This window comes from Theobroma umbraticum, unplaced genomic scaffold (assembly GCF_002168275.2).
Source record: "Theobroma umbraticum cultivar Fairchild unplaced genomic scaffold, ASM216827v3 scaffold_50.0, whole genome shotgun sequence".
Classification (NCBI taxonomy): Eukaryota; Viridiplantae; Streptophyta; class Magnoliopsida; order Malvales; family Malvaceae; genus Theobroma; species Theobroma umbraticum.
The window spans coordinates 3,067,822-3,089,382 of record NW_018397261.1 but is presented as its reverse complement, the minus strand read 5'-3'; the positions used below and the strand labels follow the sequence as shown (position 1 = coordinate 3,089,382).

The following is a 21,561-nucleotide window of genomic DNA, read 5'->3' as shown; positions in this document are numbered from 1 at the left end:
ATTAAGGAAGAGTAATTTTGGATTTAATCTTACCATGTTTCGTTAAATGTGTTAAACTTAGTTAATACGTTTAAAATGTTTAATTAATCAAGTTAATCATGTTATTGTGATTAACCCATATAAATGGATAGTTTATCCAATTTAATAATTAAAGATTATTTTTACTTTATTGAAAAAATTTTAAACAGTCATTTTTAAAAGGTTTTTTAAATTTAACGAGGATAATAAGGGAATACAAACCAAGCCCTAATTTTCTTCATTGTTTCCTTTCATTTGACCTTTCACCTAATGATTCTAATAATCTAATATACATTTATCCATTTTCTTAAATTATTCAATCTGTTCGATTAATATATGACTAGTTAAATTAATTCAACTTTTAAAAAATATTTTATCAAATAAATTAAATCTTCTATTTACACACTTCTATCCTGTTTTGTAGTACTCCAAACATTAAGAAGTAGAACAAAATCTCAGATATGTGTGTGTATATAATATTGGAACTTTACAATAATGGTTGTCTAAAGTACAACCAGTAAAAATATATTGTAATTATTAGTTAGTTGTGAGTTACCAAATAATCAAATTATTGCTAATTAAATAGACAAATTGACGATTAGCTTGCTAACAACTACCATGTCAGACATTTCAACCACCTTACCTTATATAAAAAATTAAAAATAAAAGACAAGTGAGTAAGCAAAGCAAATTATCAGAGGAAAAAAATTTGAAAAAGACGTCGTTTCAGGAGTATACGTCAAAAACTTTCAAAGCAAAATCAGCCTCACCAGTTTATTCACTAAAAATCTCATTCTTTCTTTCACTTTTGAGTTCAAAAAAACAGTAGCAAAAATGGTGTACAAATCGTTGGATTCCGTCACCGTTAATGATATCGAAGCGTTGGGGATATCGTCTCAACTGGCAGAAGAAATTCACCGAAAGGTGACGGAGATCGTTGGTCGTTACGGAGCTGCCACGCCGGAGAGTTGGAATAGAATTTCCAAACACGTCCTTACTCCTAATCTCCCTTTCTCTCTTCATCAGATGATGTACTATGGTTGCTATAAAGACTTCGGCCCCGACCCGCCTGCTTGGATGCCCGATCCGTAAGGATTCTCCTTTGTCCTCTTTTTCACTTTACTTTGATCTTCAAGTTATTGCTTATGCTTTTACAAATAAAGTAAATATAAGAAAACGAAAAAGGGAAAATTATAATCCTTTTTTTTTTTAGCTGGAAGTGCATGAATAAATAAAAAGAAGTGGAAAAAAATTGAATATAACGGCTACCTTGGTGCATACTGGCAATCGTGAAAATTAATGAGTTCAATTTTCTAATGATTCAATTCAATTTTGTATGCAAACAGCAAAAAAGCTCAGTAGGTTTGGATTTAAATAGAATCAATAGTTTTTTGTAACTGTCAACTGAATGAGTAAGTTGTACTCCAACTGCAAAAAGCAATGCTTCAAAATCCACTGAGAAGAAAAATGAAAGAAAACGAAGGACTCATTTGTAGTGAAAATTATATTTCTTAGACAGAATGGAGTAAAGTATAAAGTTTAATGTAAGAGGAGAAATCCAATAATCCATTTTAATTAATTGATATTTTTTCCTTCTTGAAGAATGGAAAATTGTCGAATCCAATGGCTACCCTGTAATAGCTTGAACTAGATGATGGAGTTGATTTAAATAAAATTTCACCTTTATTTACATGTTAGAATAAAAATGTTTGGCCAAAATTATCATTTGAGCAGCCATTGACGCTCATGTATTTTTTCAGCATCTGTATTTTTTCTTTGTTTCCTGACTTTTATTCTTTTGATTTTTTTCTTGTTTTATTAATACTGTTATCATGCTTAATTTTGCTGATTTGCATATGGATAGGGAGAGTGCACTGTTAACAAATGTTGGCCTTCTGTTGGAGAAGCATGGAAAAGAATTTTTGGTGTCCGAGTACAAGGATCCCATATCGAGTTTCTCTCATCTTCAGGAATTTTCAGTCTCAAACCCTGAGGTATAACTGTTATGGCTCCAAGGTCACATTTCTTTAAAATGCATAAATGTATTTGACAATTTGAATTCTGGATTATTATTAAACATATATTGTTTCCTATATCTTGATATGCCAGGTTTATTGGAAAACTGTATTGGATGAAATGTGTGTAAATTTTTCGGTCCCTCCTGATTGTATCTTACATGAGAGTCCATCTGAAGAAAGCCGCATATTGAATCCAGGTGGTAAATGGCTTCCTGGAGCTTTTGTGAACCCTGCAAAGAACTGCTTGATTGTTAATAGTAAGAGAGGTTTGGATGATATAGTAATAAGATGGCGTGATGAGGGAGATGATGATCTACCTGTGAAAAGCATGACACTTAAGGAATTGCAACTGGAGGTTTGGTATGCTGCTCTTCACCTTTAGATGCAGTTGTTTGTCAACAGACGCCTTTTTCTTTTCTTTTTTACAGTTTACATAATTTGTTTTGAAATCTTCTCCTTTTATCTTGAAAGGAAGATTCTTCCCAAGGCTGAATGACTGATTGAAGTATTCTTAGAGTTGTCTTGTAGTTTTGAAGGATTTTTAGCCAAATAGGTGTGCTTCCTCAATGAATTCAATAATTATTTTTTGTATTATGTACTTAGTGCGTGTGATTTTGAATATTGGTTGATTGATTCTACTTAGTAGGTCTGTGGATCAAATAGGCTCTTAATGTTATGTAGAGTCAGAATTATTGAATTTGATAAATGAAGAGGTCTTGATATTGTAATTGAAATGCTTGTTCTTTGTACTTCTACCTACTCTTAATATCATATGAACCAGTAGTCCCTTCCAGCTCTTGATATTATATTAACCAGCAGTCCTTTGTTGTTCTAATTTGTAGGTTAGTTGCACATGCTCTCAATGCTCTGGGCTTGGAGAGAGGATCTGCAATTGCAATTGATATGCCGATGAATGTCTACTCTGTAATTATCTACCTCGCAATTGTTCTAGCAGGCTATATAGTTGTATCCATTGCTGACAGTTTTGCTTCTCTTGAAATATCAACAAGGCTTAAAATATCAGAAGCAAAAGCCATTTTTACTCAGGTTGTTTTCCTTTTTCCTTTCACCGGACTGTGAATCCTTGTTTCGTATCTTTACAATTTCTTCTGAATAATAGCAACTTGTGCTTTAGGAGTTTATGCTCTTTCATGCTTCCGTGACTTTTGTTATTGCGAATGAGTTCTACACAACAGAGGCCTCCATTGTGGCCTTTATTATGGGTGGAAAATTGCAAATTCACTTAGATGATCTTTAGATATAAACTTACCATTTCAGATAGTAAATAGCATGAACAAGGATGCCTTCTTCCTCCACATCATAATTCTTAACTAGGTATTCGGGGAAACATTTCCAGGCATCCGAAAGTTGTCCAAAGTTCAAATGATTTGTGTCGGAGATTATGTCCATCATGGTTAGGTGCTAGCTTCTGCTGAATGGGCATGCGTATATTTGGTACCTCATTGAAGGTTTTCATGTGACTAGGAGCTCAAATCCGAGGCATTGTTTAAGGAGCTATCTTTAACCACACCATAAATTTTTGTTTGCCATCGTGTGGCATGCATTACCATTCATGAAATTTCCCCATTTATTTGTTTTTGTTAGATATTATTGTGAAAAACAAAATGTTAGATATTTACTTATCTATATTGAGCACATGCTTTTTGGTAAGTGGTTATTTGATGAAAGAAATTGTGAGAGAAATTAATAATTCCTTTTTCCTTTTTATCTTTTCATTTGTCCTATTAAGGTTCTGTTTGGGTTGTAGAAAATATTGAGGAAAGAAATTTGAACAAAATTTTGAAAAGAAGAAAAACAGTAAACATAAAAAAGAAAATAAGTTTTTTTTTAATCTATTGATAGATAAATAGTTTAGTTTTCTATTTTTTTGACAAATTAAACAAAGAAAATCTCCAACTTTATGTTTCTTTCTTTTGGCCTTTTTCTTGAATATCATTTTCTCAGAAATTTGCATGAATTAAACAGACCAAGGTGCTTTAGACAGATATATGATGTCTTCCCATAAAAAGAGGCTTTTGTACAGAGAGAGAGAGTGATGAAAAGCCATCCTAGATTTTTTATGGATTTTGGTAAATAGGGTTGTTGAGCCAGTTTGATACCTAGAAAACTCTCTTTCATTGTACATGCTGGCTAAATCTCATTGATTTTGATTTTAATGAAAATGACCAACTAGACTTAAATTTGCTGAGAAATCAAGTTTAGGACCTCAATAAGGTCTCTAGGTAGCGCTATAGCAAAAAAAACTCTTTGAATTGGGTAGTGGGAAATGGGACTGACATAAACAAATATATTTGTTAACAATTTTCTTCTTTTTTTTTCTTCTTGTTTTAAACTTTTTGGTCTTTATCTCTTGTTAAATCATATTTTCATCACAATTTTGTCTGGAAATTTTTTCACTATCTCATCTGATATTATTTTGTGGATCTTCCTTTAATAAGTCTCTCATCGTTGTCTTAGTCCTTTTGTTTTTGTTGCTTTTTTAGTCTTTCCACTTCCCTCTCATGAACATTTACTTGCTTATGTCATGTTAACTCTTTTGTCACTTTTATCTCAGGATCTTATTATTCGCGGTGAAAAAAGCATCCCTTTGTATAGGTGAAATTCTTTAAACTTTTAACTCAACTATTTAAGGTAGTGTGTTCCTTTATTCATATTTCTAGTTTCTAATGGTAGTTGTCTAACAGTATAGCTTCCATTCTGCAGTAGAGTTGTGGAAGCTCAGGCACCTATGGCCATTGTTATCCCAGCCAGAGGCTTTAGTTGCAGCACCAAGTTGCGTGATGGTGATATTTCATGGTCTGATCTTCTGGAAAGAGTAAAAAAACTGAAGTAAGCATTCTGTTACTTCTGGCTAATCTACTGCTATCTTGTTGATTAATATCTATGGCCATCCATGGCTATTCTCTGTATATTGGACGTTCATTTTTCTTCAGGAAAAATATATTGAAGATTGTATAGCTTGCTCCAAAGCCATATCTGATTGATTGTGTATGCAATATCTTTCATTGTTTTAATTAACCAAGCCATGGCATTTTGGAAGGGATGGCCAGAATGATGGTGGTAATTGTATTTACTTTATGGTTAGAGAACTTGTATATTTACTGACAGTTTGGGTTTATATGATTCCTACTGTAGGAATGATTATGTGTTATAAAATTTTCCTAATTGGAATGAAGGAGATGTTTGTTGGGCTTGGATAGTTTTGCAGTGTGCCTTCCTAATCAAGATAGCTGTTAAGCAATGGGCATGTTTGGATGTTGAACTACAATCTTCATGAGCAACTCTCTCTAGTAGCTTTCCTGAAACTAAATATCTGAAACACTCAAAGCAATGTCCTAGGAAAAGACTTAAACTTGAGATATTATAAAAATTGGTATTATTGAGACAAAGTAGATGAAATTGATCAAATTCTGGCCCTGTTTTCTTATTGGCTAGTTAAGTGGTTGATATTATTGCAACATGTTGTATTCATCAGAAAATCACATGATTGGCAATTTTTTCATCTGATTGCATGTAGTATTTCACCAAGACTCTAATACTTGTGCTATATCTGCCCCCTTTTGTTTTTCTTTTTTTAAAAAAAAAAAAAAATCTCAAACTGCAGAGGAGATGTGTTTGAGGCAGTGGAACAACCTGTAGAAGCATTTACAAATGTTCTTTTCTCATCTGGAACTACAGGTAACTTCAAGAATGGAACATAACCTCTTAAATCTTTCTTATCTCTTGTCATTCCTTTCTTACAAGAAAAATGGTATTTTCTATGTATTTCATGAAAACTGGTGGCCTAAAAACATGGGTATAGTGTAATTTGTAAGTCCTGCATGGTGGAATGGATGTAGTTTTGGTTAAATATTGAATGTACTGTCATAGAAAATTTCCAGATGGCTCCTAGCATGAGAAATATCTTGGTGCAGTGTGTTAAATGTAACTAATGGTAACTTTTTGGTGTTTGCTTGATGATCATTCAAAGCAATCTCACCTACCTATTTTATTTGTGGGTGTGTACCACTTAGATTCAAGATATTAATTGCATATTTTTGGTGATCAGTATGAGAGAAGTGAAGGAAAAACTTACTGTGATGTCCTGAGATATTGTCAGGCATAGTAGTTTTGTGTATTTGCAACTGAGATTTTTTTGTTTGCTGTCTGGTGCCCTTGTTGTTCCTTGGCCACATGTGGTGCTTTCGATGCAGAATCCCATGTTAACTGATAACCTTGTAAGGCCCAAAAGTAGGGTCAAATATCAAGAAAAAGAACTCAAATTATTGTGGAAATTTGGTGAACTGATAGTGTTAGTCTGATGTCAAGGTTTTCAAACCAAAGAACAGTAGTAAGGATACGACCTAGAAGTTAATATTTATGTTTATTTCACACTACTCAAATTCCATAACTTAATCTGGAAGAGGTCAGTAAGTGAGCTTGTTTTCTTGTGTAGGTGAGCCAAAGGCAATCCCATGGACCCATGGGACTCCTTTCAAAGCTGCTGCAGATGCATGGTGCCACATGGACATCCACAGGGGCGATATTGTTGCTTGGCCTACAAACCTTGGATGGATGATGGGTCCTTGGTTAGTATATGCTTCATTGTTGAACGGGGCTTCCATGGCACTATATAATGGTTCTCCTCTCAGTTCTGGCTTTGCCAAGTTTGTACAGGTAGTAATTTTTGTCAATGTTGTCAGCATGGTGTTTTTCCATTGTTGTTTAACTAAACTATGACAAACCTCAACTAATATAATCAGCTTATAGAATCTTTACATATTAAATGTCAAACTGCAGTTGATGCAGTAGAAGTTCTCGTTAAACCATTCATTTACAATTAATCTGCTTCTTCTTCTGCTGGACATCCTTGTCCAAAAAATATTATGCAGAGAAGATACAATAGCCAGTTGAATGATATGGACACAATCTACTTATAAAGATATCATGGCATGTATGTTATTTTTTTTTTCTTTTCTGGATAGATGAACAAACAAAAAACACTAAGGAGGCACCAAGGAAGCCAAGCACAAGGCTATTATTTACAGATTAAAAGAGAAAAAAAGATCAGTATATCCCATACTTCTCTGAAGTTCTACCCAATGGACCAAATATATGAAATGAAATCAACTTCCCTTGATTTTTTATATGGCTAATTCTTTCCCCTCAAAAATTCCTTTTTCAACTGTTAAGAGAGAGGAACCAAGTCTATCACATTTCCCATTTCTATACAAGACTGTGTAAACCTTGTTGTCATAGCTCCATTTACATTGAGCCTGACTCTACCCAAGTTATGCCTAACATTGCATGGCTAATAATAAAGCTGCCTTGTTCAAGAATAGCTCAAAAGAAGATGATGACTGATTTCAGCTGCTGCTCTGCACAACAAACGCATGTATGAGATGACTTTTTTTCCTTTGGATATTATTGGAGGTTAAAATTCTTCCTTATACTGCGCCTAGGAAAAAACAAAGCCAAACCATAGTTAGGTCTATTGTCTTCCAAACAGCTATCTGTGAAAAATTCTGTATAACTTTATTTTAAAATTGAAGTTGGCCTGTTTCATGCATGGAATTTTTTTCTATCCCCTTTATAGGTGAGGATTAAACACATGCATATGAAGAAGATGGACTTGGAAATAAATAGAGTGCTGAAATTTATATTTTATACATCTGGGGACGTATTTATGTTCACTAAACTTGTCTAGGATGCAAAAGTGACAATGCTTGGTGTCATCCCTAGCATTGTCCGGGCTTGGAAAAGTTCAAACTGTGTAGCCGGCTATGATTGGTCATCCATCCGGTAAGTGTGAGTTCTTCATTTTTACTCTAGCTTGTTTGTTCTTCCCACAATCAAATCACTTGGGAGTATATAAGCATTCACTTAAATCAAGATTTGTTTTTTCTATTAGAAAGTTTACCCACCATGGACTTTATTCCAATATCGATTCTTTCCTGATTTCTTTGCTGTTTTTCTGAAACTGGCAGTTGCTTCAGCTCCACTGGTGAAGCATCTAATGTAGATGAATACCTATGGTTGATGGGGAGAGCTTGCTACAAGCCTATCATTGAATACTGTGGTGGCACTGAAATTGGTGGTGGTTTTGTTTCTGGATCATTTCTACAGCCCCAGTCATTAGCTGCTTTTAGTACACCAGCTATGGGTTGCCGTTTGTTTATTCTTGGTGATGATGGCCATCCTATTGTAAGCACCAACCCAATTCCCATTCTTGTGTAAGCAAGTAAACTGCAATATATAGTTACACTATACACTTCTGGAAGGCTTGTGCTTACAATCATATCATGCATTCCCCTCCACCCCTTTCCTTCCTTTCAAATGCATTACTTTATGAGGAATTAAAAATAATGCATGATTATTGCCTTCCATGGCAAAATTTATAACTACACCAATAGACCTTCCACTTCTAAGAAAGTTTTGATTTGTTCTGAACCTGTCAATTGTAGCAATTAGAATCCTAAGCTTTTAACTTTTTTAAGACAAGTTCATGGCATCATATTCTCAACCATCATGATAAACAGAAAGAACCATGTAAGTGATTTGTCAGCTTCCTTTATGGACTTCTGTTTCTCCATTTTTCTTTTAAAACTATCTCCTTTCTCTCTCTCTCTCAAACTTACTTATGTCATAGACAGCAACGCTTTTTAACAGTGGCAACAACCTATTCTTTCTTCTTTTTCTTTCCTCCCCTTTCTCTCGCCTTTTCAGTTTCTGTTTTCTTAGATCTTACCTTTTCTCTATAGCCATTATGTCTCCTCCATTAAGTACCTGTCACCATGATGGTGACAGTCTCCTTTCTTGTCTTTTCTTTCCCTTCATTTTCCATTTCTCATCTTTCTTCTTCTCTTTCTCTTCTCCTCTTAGATTTGAAATCCCTAACCCCCAGGTTACAACATCAATGGATTCCTTAATCTGTTGGCTTGTTGATTGTATGGTGCTGTGAGTATAACATGGACATTTCCTATCGCTGATAACTTTGTCTCTGATTGAGGGATTTTGGTTTAGTGGTATTGGTGGTTTTCAGTAGTTTGTTGTGGTTTCAGTCGCTGTCTATTGTTTGGGCAAGTGGTGGTTGACCGTACCAATGCTTTTTTGGTAATTCTGGTGGTGCTTGGCCTTTGATGGTTTTTTGTAATTGGGTTTTGGGTTTCTATAATGGTGACTAGAAGGGTTTTATATGATGCTTTTGTGATGATGATTCAAGGGGGTGGTTTGGCCGGTGGTTCTGCACTTCAGCGGGTGTCACTGTTGGTGGAAGAGATCTTGGGCTCAGTTTTATTTTTGACTATGGAGGTTATAGACAGAGTGTGTGTGTGTGTGTGTGTGTCTCCGCAGAGAGAGAGGGATACAAGAGAAAAGTGTGGCTTCCATATGGTGCCTATGGGACTCACACATGATCTTATGTGGTTCTTTCCATCCTTCTTGTTAACACTGCACAGTAGGTGGCTCATCTTAATGGTTCAGGATACAAATTGCTTAAATTAGAAAGGTTTAAGGTTATGGTGGAAATTTTGATTGGGTTTGGGAATTTCTTTGTATTCTACTCTCTTATTCTTAATTGAACAATTCTCTGTCTTCTAAATTAATATGCCAGTAGTCCTAATTACAGCCAACTAATTTCACATGAAAAAAATCCTTTCTCTAATTGACTTATTTTTACAGATATGCTCCCAACTTTAAAATTAAATGCAACTAATATCTTCTACTCATTTAATCACAGCCTCAGGATGCACCAGGGATGGGAGAACTGGCCCTTGGTCCTCTTATGTTTGGTTCTTCAAGTACACTGCTAAATGCTAGTCACTACGATGTTTACTTTAAAGGAATGCCTTCGTGGAATGGATTGGTGAGATTTTAGCTGTGAGCATCATTTTTCTTTTGGTGCATTTATCTTGTCTCTAAGTTACTCAAATTGTAGTCTAATGGCACAATAATATTCAAAGTGGCCGACCCATGCTGTGAGAAAATGCTCTGATTGTTGTTGTGTATTATCTAATTTAATTTATGGATTTTTGAAATGTTAAAGGTAAAACCAATTTTCCTTCCCACCTTCATTTTATTATATGCTCCTGCAAGTTAAACCTTTGTGTATGAATTTACCATTGCAGATTCTTCGAAGGCATGGGGATGTCTTTGAACGCACCTCTAGAGGATACTATCATGCACACGGTCGTGCTGATGATACAATGAATATTGGGGGTATCAAGGTATTTGCTTGACAGTATGGACTGTAATATGTGGTTTGAGGTTTAAGTATTCCACCTATAGGAAGATCCCCATTCTTTTCACCGAGCAACCAATGTTGTAGTTACCTGGCATAATGAACAAAAACACTTAGCAAACCAAATTCAGGAAAGAAGGAAAATAACTGAGGTGAAAAAAATAATTTGTAGCTTCTAGAAACATGGTTAACAGTTGTTTCAATGATGATACTGCACATAATGATTTTAATGCTAGTTGTAGGGTATGAATGAGTGAAGCTATTTTTGTGAGTTAATTGAGCTTGACTTGCTACCATTTCATGCTAGACTTGTTTCTTGCAGAGCTAAAATAACAGTTTGAGTTGAGTTTGAGTACTCTGATACTAAACTTGAGCTATTTGCAAGCTTCATTGAGTATTTAATTTTGTTATATATTTATGTAAAATATATATATGTCTCTGTGTGTGTGTGTGTGTGTATGCATATGTATATATCTGTAAATATAAATAAATAATTTATTTTACAAGAATGAGATTCTCATGTTCAAGCTTGAATCTAGTTCTATAATATGTGAGTCACATTGAGTTGAGTTTGATTTGATCAAGCATCTTTTTCGAGTTATACTCAATGTATGGAAAATAAAGTTTGGTTGAATTTGAAACAAGTTTCAGCTTTCAAGTCTCAAATTGGAGATGCAAATAGTCAAAGTTTGAAATGGTTAGTAGAATAATCAAAAGTGTATTTGTAAGCATTCAGTTATGAAACTACAGGTACAGGTATAATTGTTTGCCCAAACCTGTATTATAATTATATTGACCTACATCAAATTTATGTAATAAACAAATTTCTCATTTCAATCATCAAATGGTCAGCAATAGATAAACACTTTAGAATCCTGTTTGGAATTGTTTATATGAATATATAACTTGGGTGCAAAATATCTGTGTTAAATTGGGTGTTAACAAGATTCATTTATATGGTTATGGAAACTGTCAAAAGTCTAGTGCCTCACCTTTCTAGTGGACTCACCTTGATTACTGCCTTATGCTTACTAAGAAATATGTTTAACCATGAAACTGAATGTGCTATGCATCTTCTTAGATTCATTAGAGTTTTCACCTCTAACAAAGAACATAATTATTTAAGCTAATCAGGTAGCTATAATCATTTTCGCTAGGGAGAGACTGTTGAGGTTCTTTCACACTCTGAGAGAGAAATGTTTTACCCATCTTCGCATCCTTGATGCATGAATGCTGACTGATTTTTCTCTGATTGAGCAGGTTAGTTCGGTTGAGATTGAACGCATCTGTAATGCAGTTGATAGCAGTGTACTTGAGACAGCTGCCATTGGAGTGCCACCAGCAGAGGGCGGCCCTGAGCGGTTGGTAATTGCAGTTGTCTTTAAGGATCCGGATAACACAGCACCAGACTTGAATCAATTGAGAATATCTTTCAATTCAGCAGTTCAGAAGAATCTGAATCCTTTGTTTAGGGTAATTGATCTCTGCACCAAGTTGGTTTGCTATTTAAAAACATGAGGCAATTTATCCCTGATTCCTTTATGACATTGTAAATATGTAGGTTTCTCATGTTGTGGCCCTCTCAGCTCTTCCAAGGACAGCTACTAATAAGGTTATGAGGAGAGTTTTGAGGAAGCAGTTAGCTCAAGTTGACCAAAATTCTAAACTATAATTAGGAAAAAACAATATTACTTCACACTGTTGCTCACATACAATCACATGACCTTTCCTTTTTCTTTTCTTTTTTTTTTTTTTGGATCATGTATGAGCTTTTGATTCTTATTGGGAAAATAAGGCATTGACCGGCCATCATTTCTGTGCTTTGCTCAATTTTTTTTTTTTTTGAAAATTAAGGTTTTCATTCCTGTAATGAAAAGATAAGAGAGAGAAATGCCATTGCCAGTCTTCATAACTATAATAGCATATTTGGTTGGAGGAATAGTTTATTCCAAGGAATTTTGATTCTTTTATTTAGTTGAGAAATAATCTTATGGTATGACTATTCTTCAAAATCCTCCAAAACTAAGGAATAGTTAATGTCACATTCCTCACGGTATTAGCTATTCCATGATTAAGGAATAAACTCAAAAAAAATTAAAACCAAAATGCTCTTTACAAGTTTGAAAAACTACTACTTTATTTGTATCAAATATTATTTTTCTCTCTCCTTCTTCTCTCCCTTGATTCCAATTTTAATAAAATGTTAATATTTTAAAATATTAATATTAAGTTATAAATAAAATATTAACATTTAAATTATCAATTATTAATAAAATAAATTATAAATTACTCCTATTTAACAACAAAATAAATAAAAATAAATAAGCATAATATCATTTAAATTATATATAAAATATTAATAATTAAATCATCAATTATTAATATTTTAAATAAATTACCAATTATTAATATTTAAAAAATAAAATAAATAAAATAAAAATTTATCATAATAATATTTAAATTAAATAAAATATTAATATTTAAATTATCTATTATTAATATTTTAAATAAGCAATCAACTATTAATATTTAAAAATAACATAAAATAAAATAATTGATCATAATAATATTTAAATTAAATGAAATATTAATATTTTAAAATATTAATGACTAAATTATAAATAAAATATTAATATTTAAATGATCAATTATTAATATTTAAAATAAATTATCAATTATTAATATTTAAAAAATAAAATAAAATAGAATAATTAATCATAATAATATTTAAATTAAATAAATTATTGGTATTTGAAATATCAATGATTAAATTATAAATAAAATATTAATATTTAAATTATCTTTTATTAATATTTAACAATAAAATAAAATAATTGATCATAATAATATTTAAATTTAATAAATTATTAATATTTTAAAATATTAATGATTAAATTATAAATAAAACATTAATATTTAAATTATCAATTATTAATATTTAAAAATAAAATAAATAAAAATTAATCATAATAATATTTAAACAAAATAAAATATTAATATTTTAAATTATTAATTATTAATATTTAAAAAATCTAATAAAAATAAATAGTCATATAAATAATAAAATGTGTTTTTATCTTTTTATTTTTAATTTTTTTTATTTTAAAGTTATTGCTAATAACCAAACACTACAGTAAATCTAAATAATTATTCTTATCTTATTCCATTTATCCAATTCCCCTATTTATTTGCTATGCTTTCAACTTGAAAACCTGGATTAGTTTATGCAATTTATTTTCATTTCAATTTTGTGACATTGAAAAGAGGACATTTAATTTCAAAGAAGTAAAAATTATTAGTGAATGATGGATATATTAATTTTTCAAGAGTGTAATAATATTTACAATTTAAATATCAATAGAGCAACTTCATATGAGTATCGATAGATATTTAATCCAATAACATAAGGTTTAAGTATTTTATATTCAGATTTAGAGTAAATTTGAAAGATTTTTAATACTTATTTCAGGTTCAAATAGATTTTGACTGTCACCCTTACTTATCTTATTAAAAAACAAACTAATTATAATAAAATCTTTGCCTATCATATCTTAATTTAATAAGTGAATTTTAGACTTTTTTTTTTCAAAATTTTTTTAGGCTCTTCGTTGTTCACTGTTGGGCTACCTTTGGACTTTGGACTAGTTTAGACAAGTAAATGAGAAACTTTTACAACTTTGAACCGAAACAAAGCCCACCAATAAGCCGGTTCGGTTTGCTATGTTGTCTTTTTCCCCTGTCTGGCCTCGCCCACCTCCTCTTATAAAACACAAAATCCTGAAGAAACTGCTCCTCCTCTTAATTCCAGCAAACCCAGGCAACAACATTTCCTTTGCTGGAGAACTTCTCACTTTCACTTCCTCCAAAGTTTGTTAAATAATTACAGAAAATTTTAATGTGGTCATCGTCGTCGATCTCCAACCCTAATCTTTCCACTCTTTTCCTCGGCCACAAACTGTAAGCCTTCAATTTCCTTTTTTTTTTTTTATGCTAAGAATTTGTTTATAATTAAGTTACATTAAATTTTTTGGTTTAATGATTTAGGTCTTTTTGTTGAATTTTATTTTGAATTATTTTTGGGTTAATGTTTACAGTCGTCAAAATCAGAATACCAAGAATGGGATAACGTATTTCTCAACTTTTAGAAGACGTAAAATCCCTAGATGTGCCGTGGATATGCCTTATGGAGGTAATTTTACTTCTTTGCTTAAATAATGCTTTATGTGTCTGAATTCTTATTGAATTTGTTCAAATCCTCAATTTTCATATAGAGGATCTGTTGCTGTATTATTTTTATTTGTTACTTAGGTTCTGCTAATATTTATCTTTTCTCTGTAGCTCAAAGTTGGTCTTGTTTTGAAATAAATATGATAGTAAATTACTTTAAATATTCTGAGCATGGGAAATGCCGACCATCTATCAGCAGGATTGTCGAAAATGATGTCCTGAACTTATGCTGATAGAATGGTAGTCCGTATCTGATAGCTCTCGTCAGTATTTGAAGGTTTCTTTCTGCCTGTAGAAATAGGCCTGCTAGTTTAGTAACTATTATTATATGTTAAAGTTAGATGTTTTGGCTGAAAACCTAGCTTCCTGTTGAGATGAGCCAAAAGAAGGAAGAGGAATTTTTTTTGGGGAAAAATGTTATATACTGTCAAAGGGTGGTTTGCTTCATTATCTAATGAGGGACTGTTATGTGGATATTAACTATCGATGTTATTTAGGATGTGACAAACCATTTAACCTAATGGTGGAGCTGGGAATTGACTACTTACTTATCGGAGGATGCATAGGCGGTTGGTTTTACCTTTGCTATTGCTGGCTTCATCATTGTGTTGCTATGATCTTCGTGCCGCAATCATTGCATAGTTATTCAAGTTGCTGCTATGGTCATTACTAGGTCACTTTTTGACTCCAGCTTCCTGCTTCCTGCCACTGCTTTGTCACTTTTGTTATAAATGTTTTGTGACATAAAACGCTCTTAACTACGACTCTACTAACAATGCCATGAATATAAGTAATGATTCAATGACCTCCTTTGCTGGTGTTGCCACAATTTGAGAGAAATAAACTGTATTATAGGAGCATTATATTATAACTTAACACTAGATTTTCTGAGAGGGAAAGAAAGGGTAATATCACATTTCTGTGAAAGTGTTTGGTTGAACTAAAAGAAAATGAAGGGAGCAAAGTGTAAGCCGAACAAAACATTTTAATGAACTGAGTCTGTCCCTTCCAGAAGTATATTTCTCCCTTGTTTTTTGTCCGTTTTAGACATTTCTACATATAAGAATTGTCCTAAGGCTAAACTTTCTACATCTAATATGCCGATGACATTGTTTTGAAACAAAGACCTGCCAGTTGAATCAGTGTTATTGTCAAATTAGGAGGGAAGTATGTTTTACTGTTTAGTTTTTTTTTTTTTCTTTCAGTAGATAATGTGCTCAAAGGCTAAAAGTGTAAGTTATTACTTTCTTCCCTTTCGAATATGCAATACAAACACAGTGAGATTCCTTTGTGCCCTACCAAATTTTTGTTAACTATGTGGCTTATATATTGAGAATTGAGCATCTACCATCGTAAGAAAAGTACTTGTTTAAGTGGTCAAACTTATGTGGCTAGACCTGGTGTTCCTTTTGAAATGCTATATATGTAGTTGTGTTATTACATGGTTTTATTCATTTTATCTTCTTCTCTGCTGCGATACTCCCTCTAAGCCAGAAGAATGATCAAATTGAACATTTCCCTGGAGGCATTGAAATGATTTGAAATGACAATCAAAATAGTCAGGATTGCTGTTACATTTGTAGATGCACACACAGACTCAGATACTGAGACAAGAGAGATGTATGTATGTATATATGCTTATAAAATCTGCTTTAGGTGGCAGTTCCCTGTAAATTACCTTTTTATTTCTGACTGCCTTCGTCAAATATAGTTTTTCTAATATGTTTTATCCTTCTTTGTTAGGTAATGCCCCAACTTTTCCTCGAATCAGAGTTTGGGATCCCTATAAACGGCTTGGTATTAGTCCTTATGCTTCAGAGGAAGAAATTTGGTCAGCACGCAATTTTCTCTTGGAACAATATGCAGGACATGAGAGAAGTGAAGAATCAATTGAAGCTGCATTTGAGAAACTACTTATGGCCAGCTTCCAGCATAGAAAGAAAACAAAGATAAACTTGAAAAGTCGGCTAAAGAAGAAAGTAGAGGAGTCTCCACCTTGGATTAAGAACTTGCTCAATTTTGTGGAACTTCCTCCTGTGGAAGTTATTTTTAGAAGATTATTCCTATTTGCCTTCATGGGTGGCTGGAGTATAATGAATTCTGCTGAAGGTGGACCTGCCTTTCAGGTTTGTTACAGTTCTTTTCTTCATTACCTTTATTGTGATGATTACCAACTTTAAACCTTGCATGAATGCTGTACACCTCTAGGTAAAAGGATAATTTTACTCATTTAATGTGGTGCTGGAAAACATAACATTTCACTCCCACATTGAGGTCATCTACTTCTTTAATGTGGTGCTGCTATGTAAGTCTCATCTACTTGTTTAAAAGGTTTTAAATGTGATTCAAGTTTGGTGGATATACCCTTCCTGTTTTCAGAATTTTTACATTTTTCTTCTTTTATAGAAAGCTGGATATTTGTAAGGACTAGTCAATTCATGTCTGTTATGGATTCCTCCACTTGAATTCACACCATTCTGCTCCCCCCTCCCAAAACTAATTGAGACTGCTATATGAATTGGTTCTCTCTTTTCCACTTGAGCTTCGGTGCATAGCACCTATGAATGATTTTTCCTATCATGGCTTTGTTGACTAGTTGTCGAAGGTCCCAGCCAGAAAAGAAAATTGAAAGAATAATAGTAATGCTAGTAAATAAACAAAATAAAAGGGACTTCAATAAGTCAGGTTTTTATGCTAAATTGCACATTTCTATGGATGTATTGGAATCTCCTCTTATTCATTATACTGAAAAAATGTTTTTTTTTTTATTTGTATATTCAGGTAGCAGTATCTTTGGCAGCCTGCATATATTTCCTTAATGAAAAAACAAAGAGCTTGGCTCGGGCATTCATTATTGGGTAAGCAATAGTGGATACGGCTTAAATTTTCCGGCACTCTATTTCATGTGTTACTTGTACATACCTATTTTCTCTTTCTTAATCTGATCTGCTATTTTTACTCAATTGTTGCATTGCAGACTGGGTGCTCTTGCGACTGGGTGGATATGTGGTTCCATCTTTGTTCCAATGATTCCAACAGTTCTAATTCACCCAACATGGACGCTGGAATTGTTAACATCATTAGTAGCGTATGTTTTCTTGTTTCTCGCATGTACTTTCCTCAAATGAAGTCCAACCATATGTCCTACTGAAGTTTTAAAAGTAGATTGAACTTCGTTTTGCCTTAAATCTCTAAACAGGAATTATGGGTTCACCCATTTATTTCTGACATAAATCTGAAATTCTGCTTCATTCCAATTCAATTATTTACTGTGAACTAAGTAGCTTTTGGATGGATAACTTCTTCAAAGGCATTGAAGACAATTTCCGGTATGCTCTTGTAATTTCTTTTGATGCTAGATGTAGATGGTGCAGGAGCTCTTCGTTGCACAAAACCGCTGGAAAAATTTTTCCTTGACATGTATATAGCTCCGTCTGATATGTATTTCATAAGAAATCAAACTGAATCCCTATTTTGGTAAATCAACACGTGCTCCCTTCAAAACACTCTTGTGATTCTGCTAACCAGGCAACCAACTGATCCACTTAACTGGATTTTAAACCCATTCTCTCTCTTCCTTCAATTCTTATGGGAAGGAGAAGATGCCAGTTTCCTCTGACCCAGCATTTGGGTCCTTATTTGAGATGTTATTATTGAGAATAGGGTTGCTGAGATGGTGACATTGCATTATGTGATATATATGGAGAAGTGTTAATTAAAATCTTGATAAGATTAGTTTGGATGTACTTTATCAAGAATGTAGTATTAATTATCAACATTATCTTTTTATATGAAAAATTTTTTTAAGGTAAAATACTTTATCATTTTTAATTTTTAATCATAACTACAAACGAATTCAATTGATATTTTGCTGCATATGGTTAAACGGTGTTAATATTTTAAATTTTTTTCACTATGTTTTAGGCTGGTCAGTAATATTCCTTACACCGACTCGTCACCCCGTAATTGGATCTGACTCAGACTCAGTTGGATTTCTCAAGGAGCACTGAATCTGTGCTCCCCAAGGAGCACCATGTTGGAGGAGCACCTAATCGGTGCTCTCCAAGGAACACCACATTGGGGAGCACCCGATCAGTGCTCCTTGGGGACCACCCAAGGGAGGGAGATTCGGCCAAAGCCGGATCTGGCACTCCTCAACCTAAGGGGAATAGGTAGGGACAGGTTTTTTTTTAATAAAAAAATAAAAAATAAAAAATTATAATTTATATAATATTGTAATTTTTAAACCTGATAAAAGTTAAAATTATTTTTTTAATATTATTACGTTATTAAACTAACAGAAATATTAATGATAAACTAGTGGATGGATTTATGTTTTCAAATAAAAATATTCTTTTGAGGTAAATTGTTTTTTTTTTAAATTAATAGATTCGTATGAAATTATAATTAAAAATGAAGAATTGAAAGTATTTTATTTTATTTTTTAATGAAATTATTTTTAATATAAATTTTTAAATTTTAAATCTTAACTTTTAAAATAATAAATAATAACATGTAAAAATAACATAATATTCAAATACTAATTATTTAAATTTTAAAATATGTGAAGTTACAAAATTTTTATTTTTTATAGTAATGCTTGAAACTATTAAAAATTATTTTATTTTGCAATAATGTCTAGAACTATTATAAGAATAACAAAAAACATTATCCAAAGAGTTTTTTTTTTAATTTTTTTGTCTTCCAACTTCTTTGGCTAATATTTTTTTGTTTTTATTCTTTTAAATAAATAATAAATGCTTTTAGTAATATTGTTTTTCCTCTTAATCGGTAGTGATAATAATTATGATTCTTTTCAAAACATTGTTGTCCTAAATATACTTTTTCATTTGTATAAAGAAAAATGAATTTATATTTTATTCACCTAAAGATCATCAAATAATATCACTTCATTATAAAAGTAAAATTAAAAATTTAAAAGATTTTAAATTAAATATTAATAATTGAATTTAAAAACTTGAATAAAAAAATAAAAGCAATTCTTTTGTTTACTCTCACCAACTACCTCAAAGGCATTCTATTCTTGAATGCCTTTGAATTGCAAATTAACAAGAAAGAGAGGAAAAGATGGTAAAGGGCGTTAGAAAATTAGTAGAAAGAAGAAAAGAGAAGAAAGTAAGCTTGAAGCGCGTTGTAAAACGTGGGAGATTATATGTGTGGTCTTCCGTCTATATTATTTTTTATAATAATTGTATTTATTATAAATATTTATCTTTTTAAAAAATTATATTTATTTTTAAATAATTACATCTGAATAATTATCTTTTAATAAATATTAAAAACTATCTTACAGAGGGTCAGTGAAATATACGCAAAGAAGAAAGCTGACGCAACTTGATAGTATCTTTATAAATGAGGTTAATTAGAGTAGAATCGAATGAAAAAGTCAGGCTGAGTTCAGGATAACAAAAGAAATAAAAGTCAGGCTGAGTTCAGGATAACAAAAGAAATAAAAGTACTTGGCTTTGGCTGGCTGAGTTGGTTCCAGGCCTCTTCTTAATGGCTGGTGGAGGAGGGATTATGATTTGGTTGTCCTTCTTCGCGCCCATCGCTGGGCTTGCTCTTATTATTTACAGCTGACTTTCTTATGAAAACAAATTTCATTGCAAAATTTCCAACACAAGCGTGTAAGATCACGAATGAAGTGTTTAAATAAATCTGATTCTCCTATATTATTCAAAAAAAAAAATATGAGCGGGATTTGGAGAGAGATTAAAAACAAAAAAGAAAAGAAAAGAAGGGTTGAGGGAGAGTTAGAGATAGAAATATATATATATATATATATGTTTTTATTTATTAAAAAGATTATTAAAAATTTTAATTTTACTTTTTATAATCAAAGTGATATTATTTGATTATCTCAAAGCATATATATGCATCAAATATAAACTCAAAAAATGTAATTCTGAAGATACGGTTTAGATCTCTTTTTTATTGTATCTCTTCGTAGTAATTATTAATAAAACTTTTATAAAATAGTTAAGCCTTACGGGAATTTTCAACATAAAAAATATAAACTTAAAAAAAAATTATTATCGATTTTTTTTTTTGTGGATCCTTACACTCTAATGTACCAAAAAGAAATTGTTTTTCAATGATTAAATTATAAAATTAGTCTATGCATTTTAATAAAATAGTAGATTTAGTCTTTATGGAATAATTTATAAAAATTAAGATTTTCTACTTTTTAAAGTTGATAATATCAATTCAATTATAGTATTTCAATTTTCTGTTATTTATGTTGACTTGACGTTTTCTTGTTAATATGACATGAATATAATAATCTATTAATGATAATATGATATTTTTAATTTATTGCATAATTTTTTGATGCTTTAAATTATAGAGTATAGAAATTCAATTCTTCTTTATATCACAACATTCTTTCCCTGAATTCTAAAACCCTATTTGTATTTTTGATTTATTTCTTTTCCAATCTTAATTAAAATTTTTATCTCACATGGAATAATTTTATTCTTGTACTTATAAAATCTATGTCAGTGCTTGGTCACGTTACATCGATAATATTATTACATCATTCGTGAAATGTTATGTCAGATTCAATATCATATTAACAAAAAAAATCTCATCAATACAACTAAATGTCAGATCAACATACATAATAGAAAATTTTTAATACATTAGATTAATATTATCAATTTTTAAAAAATATATATAAAAACAAATGATAAATTACAAAAACTAATTACATAATTTGAACTTTTAGGATCTGTTTCCGGCAATGGCTAAGAGAATACAAATGCACAACGTATCATTGTTCTGCAATGTAGGACTTAAAGGTATAATGAAGTATGGTTTATAACTTTCTAGTTTAGCCCCTCACCTTTAATTTTTAATGGGAATTATCACATTGATCATGAGAAGAATTATTCACATAATGATATTTTAAATCACACATGAAAATCCTAAGAACAGGACGTTCCTGATTCTTTTTGTACTCATTTATGTGAACAGGCCAATTCAGGGAATCTAGCAAAGCAGGAGCAGCAGTGTCAAAGCCATAAACACCGTACTGAG

The 21,561-nt window shown here is 31.8% G+C and overlaps 2 protein-coding genes across 2 annotated transcripts; both read left to right on the top strand.

The window, feature by feature from the left end:
• Window positions 1–703: 703 nt before the first annotated feature.
• AAE17 (acyl-activating enzyme 17) lies at window positions 704–12,084 on the top strand. The gene is made up of 14 exons (XM_021431023.2): window positions 704–1,106; window positions 1,883–2,012; window positions 2,128–2,396; window positions 2,879–3,083; window positions 4,612–4,652; window positions 4,761–4,886; window positions 5,662–5,735; window positions 6,493–6,713; window positions 7,744–7,838; window positions 8,024–8,240; window positions 9,775–9,900; window positions 10,163–10,261; window positions 11,536–11,748; window positions 11,837–12,084. Exons 1-14 carry the CDS (start codon window positions 853–855, stop codon window positions 11,945–11,947), a joined length of 2,181 nt encoding a protein of 726 aa, XP_021286698.1. The 5' UTR covers window positions 704–852; the 3' UTR covers window positions 11,948–12,084.
• A 1,966-nt stretch (window positions 12,085–14,050) lies between these two features.
• CDF1 (cell growth defect factor-like protein (DUF3353)) lies at window positions 14,051–17,778 on the top strand. Its single transcript, XM_021431393.2, has 5 exons — window positions 14,051–14,232; window positions 14,370–14,464; window positions 16,246–16,628; window positions 17,284–17,360; window positions 17,480–17,778. Exons 1-5 carry the CDS (start codon window positions 14,171–14,173, stop codon window positions 17,628–17,630), a joined length of 768 nt encoding a protein of 255 aa, XP_021287068.1. The 5' UTR covers window positions 14,051–14,170; the 3' UTR covers window positions 17,631–17,778.
• Window positions 17,779–21,561: the final 3,783 nt, after the last annotated feature.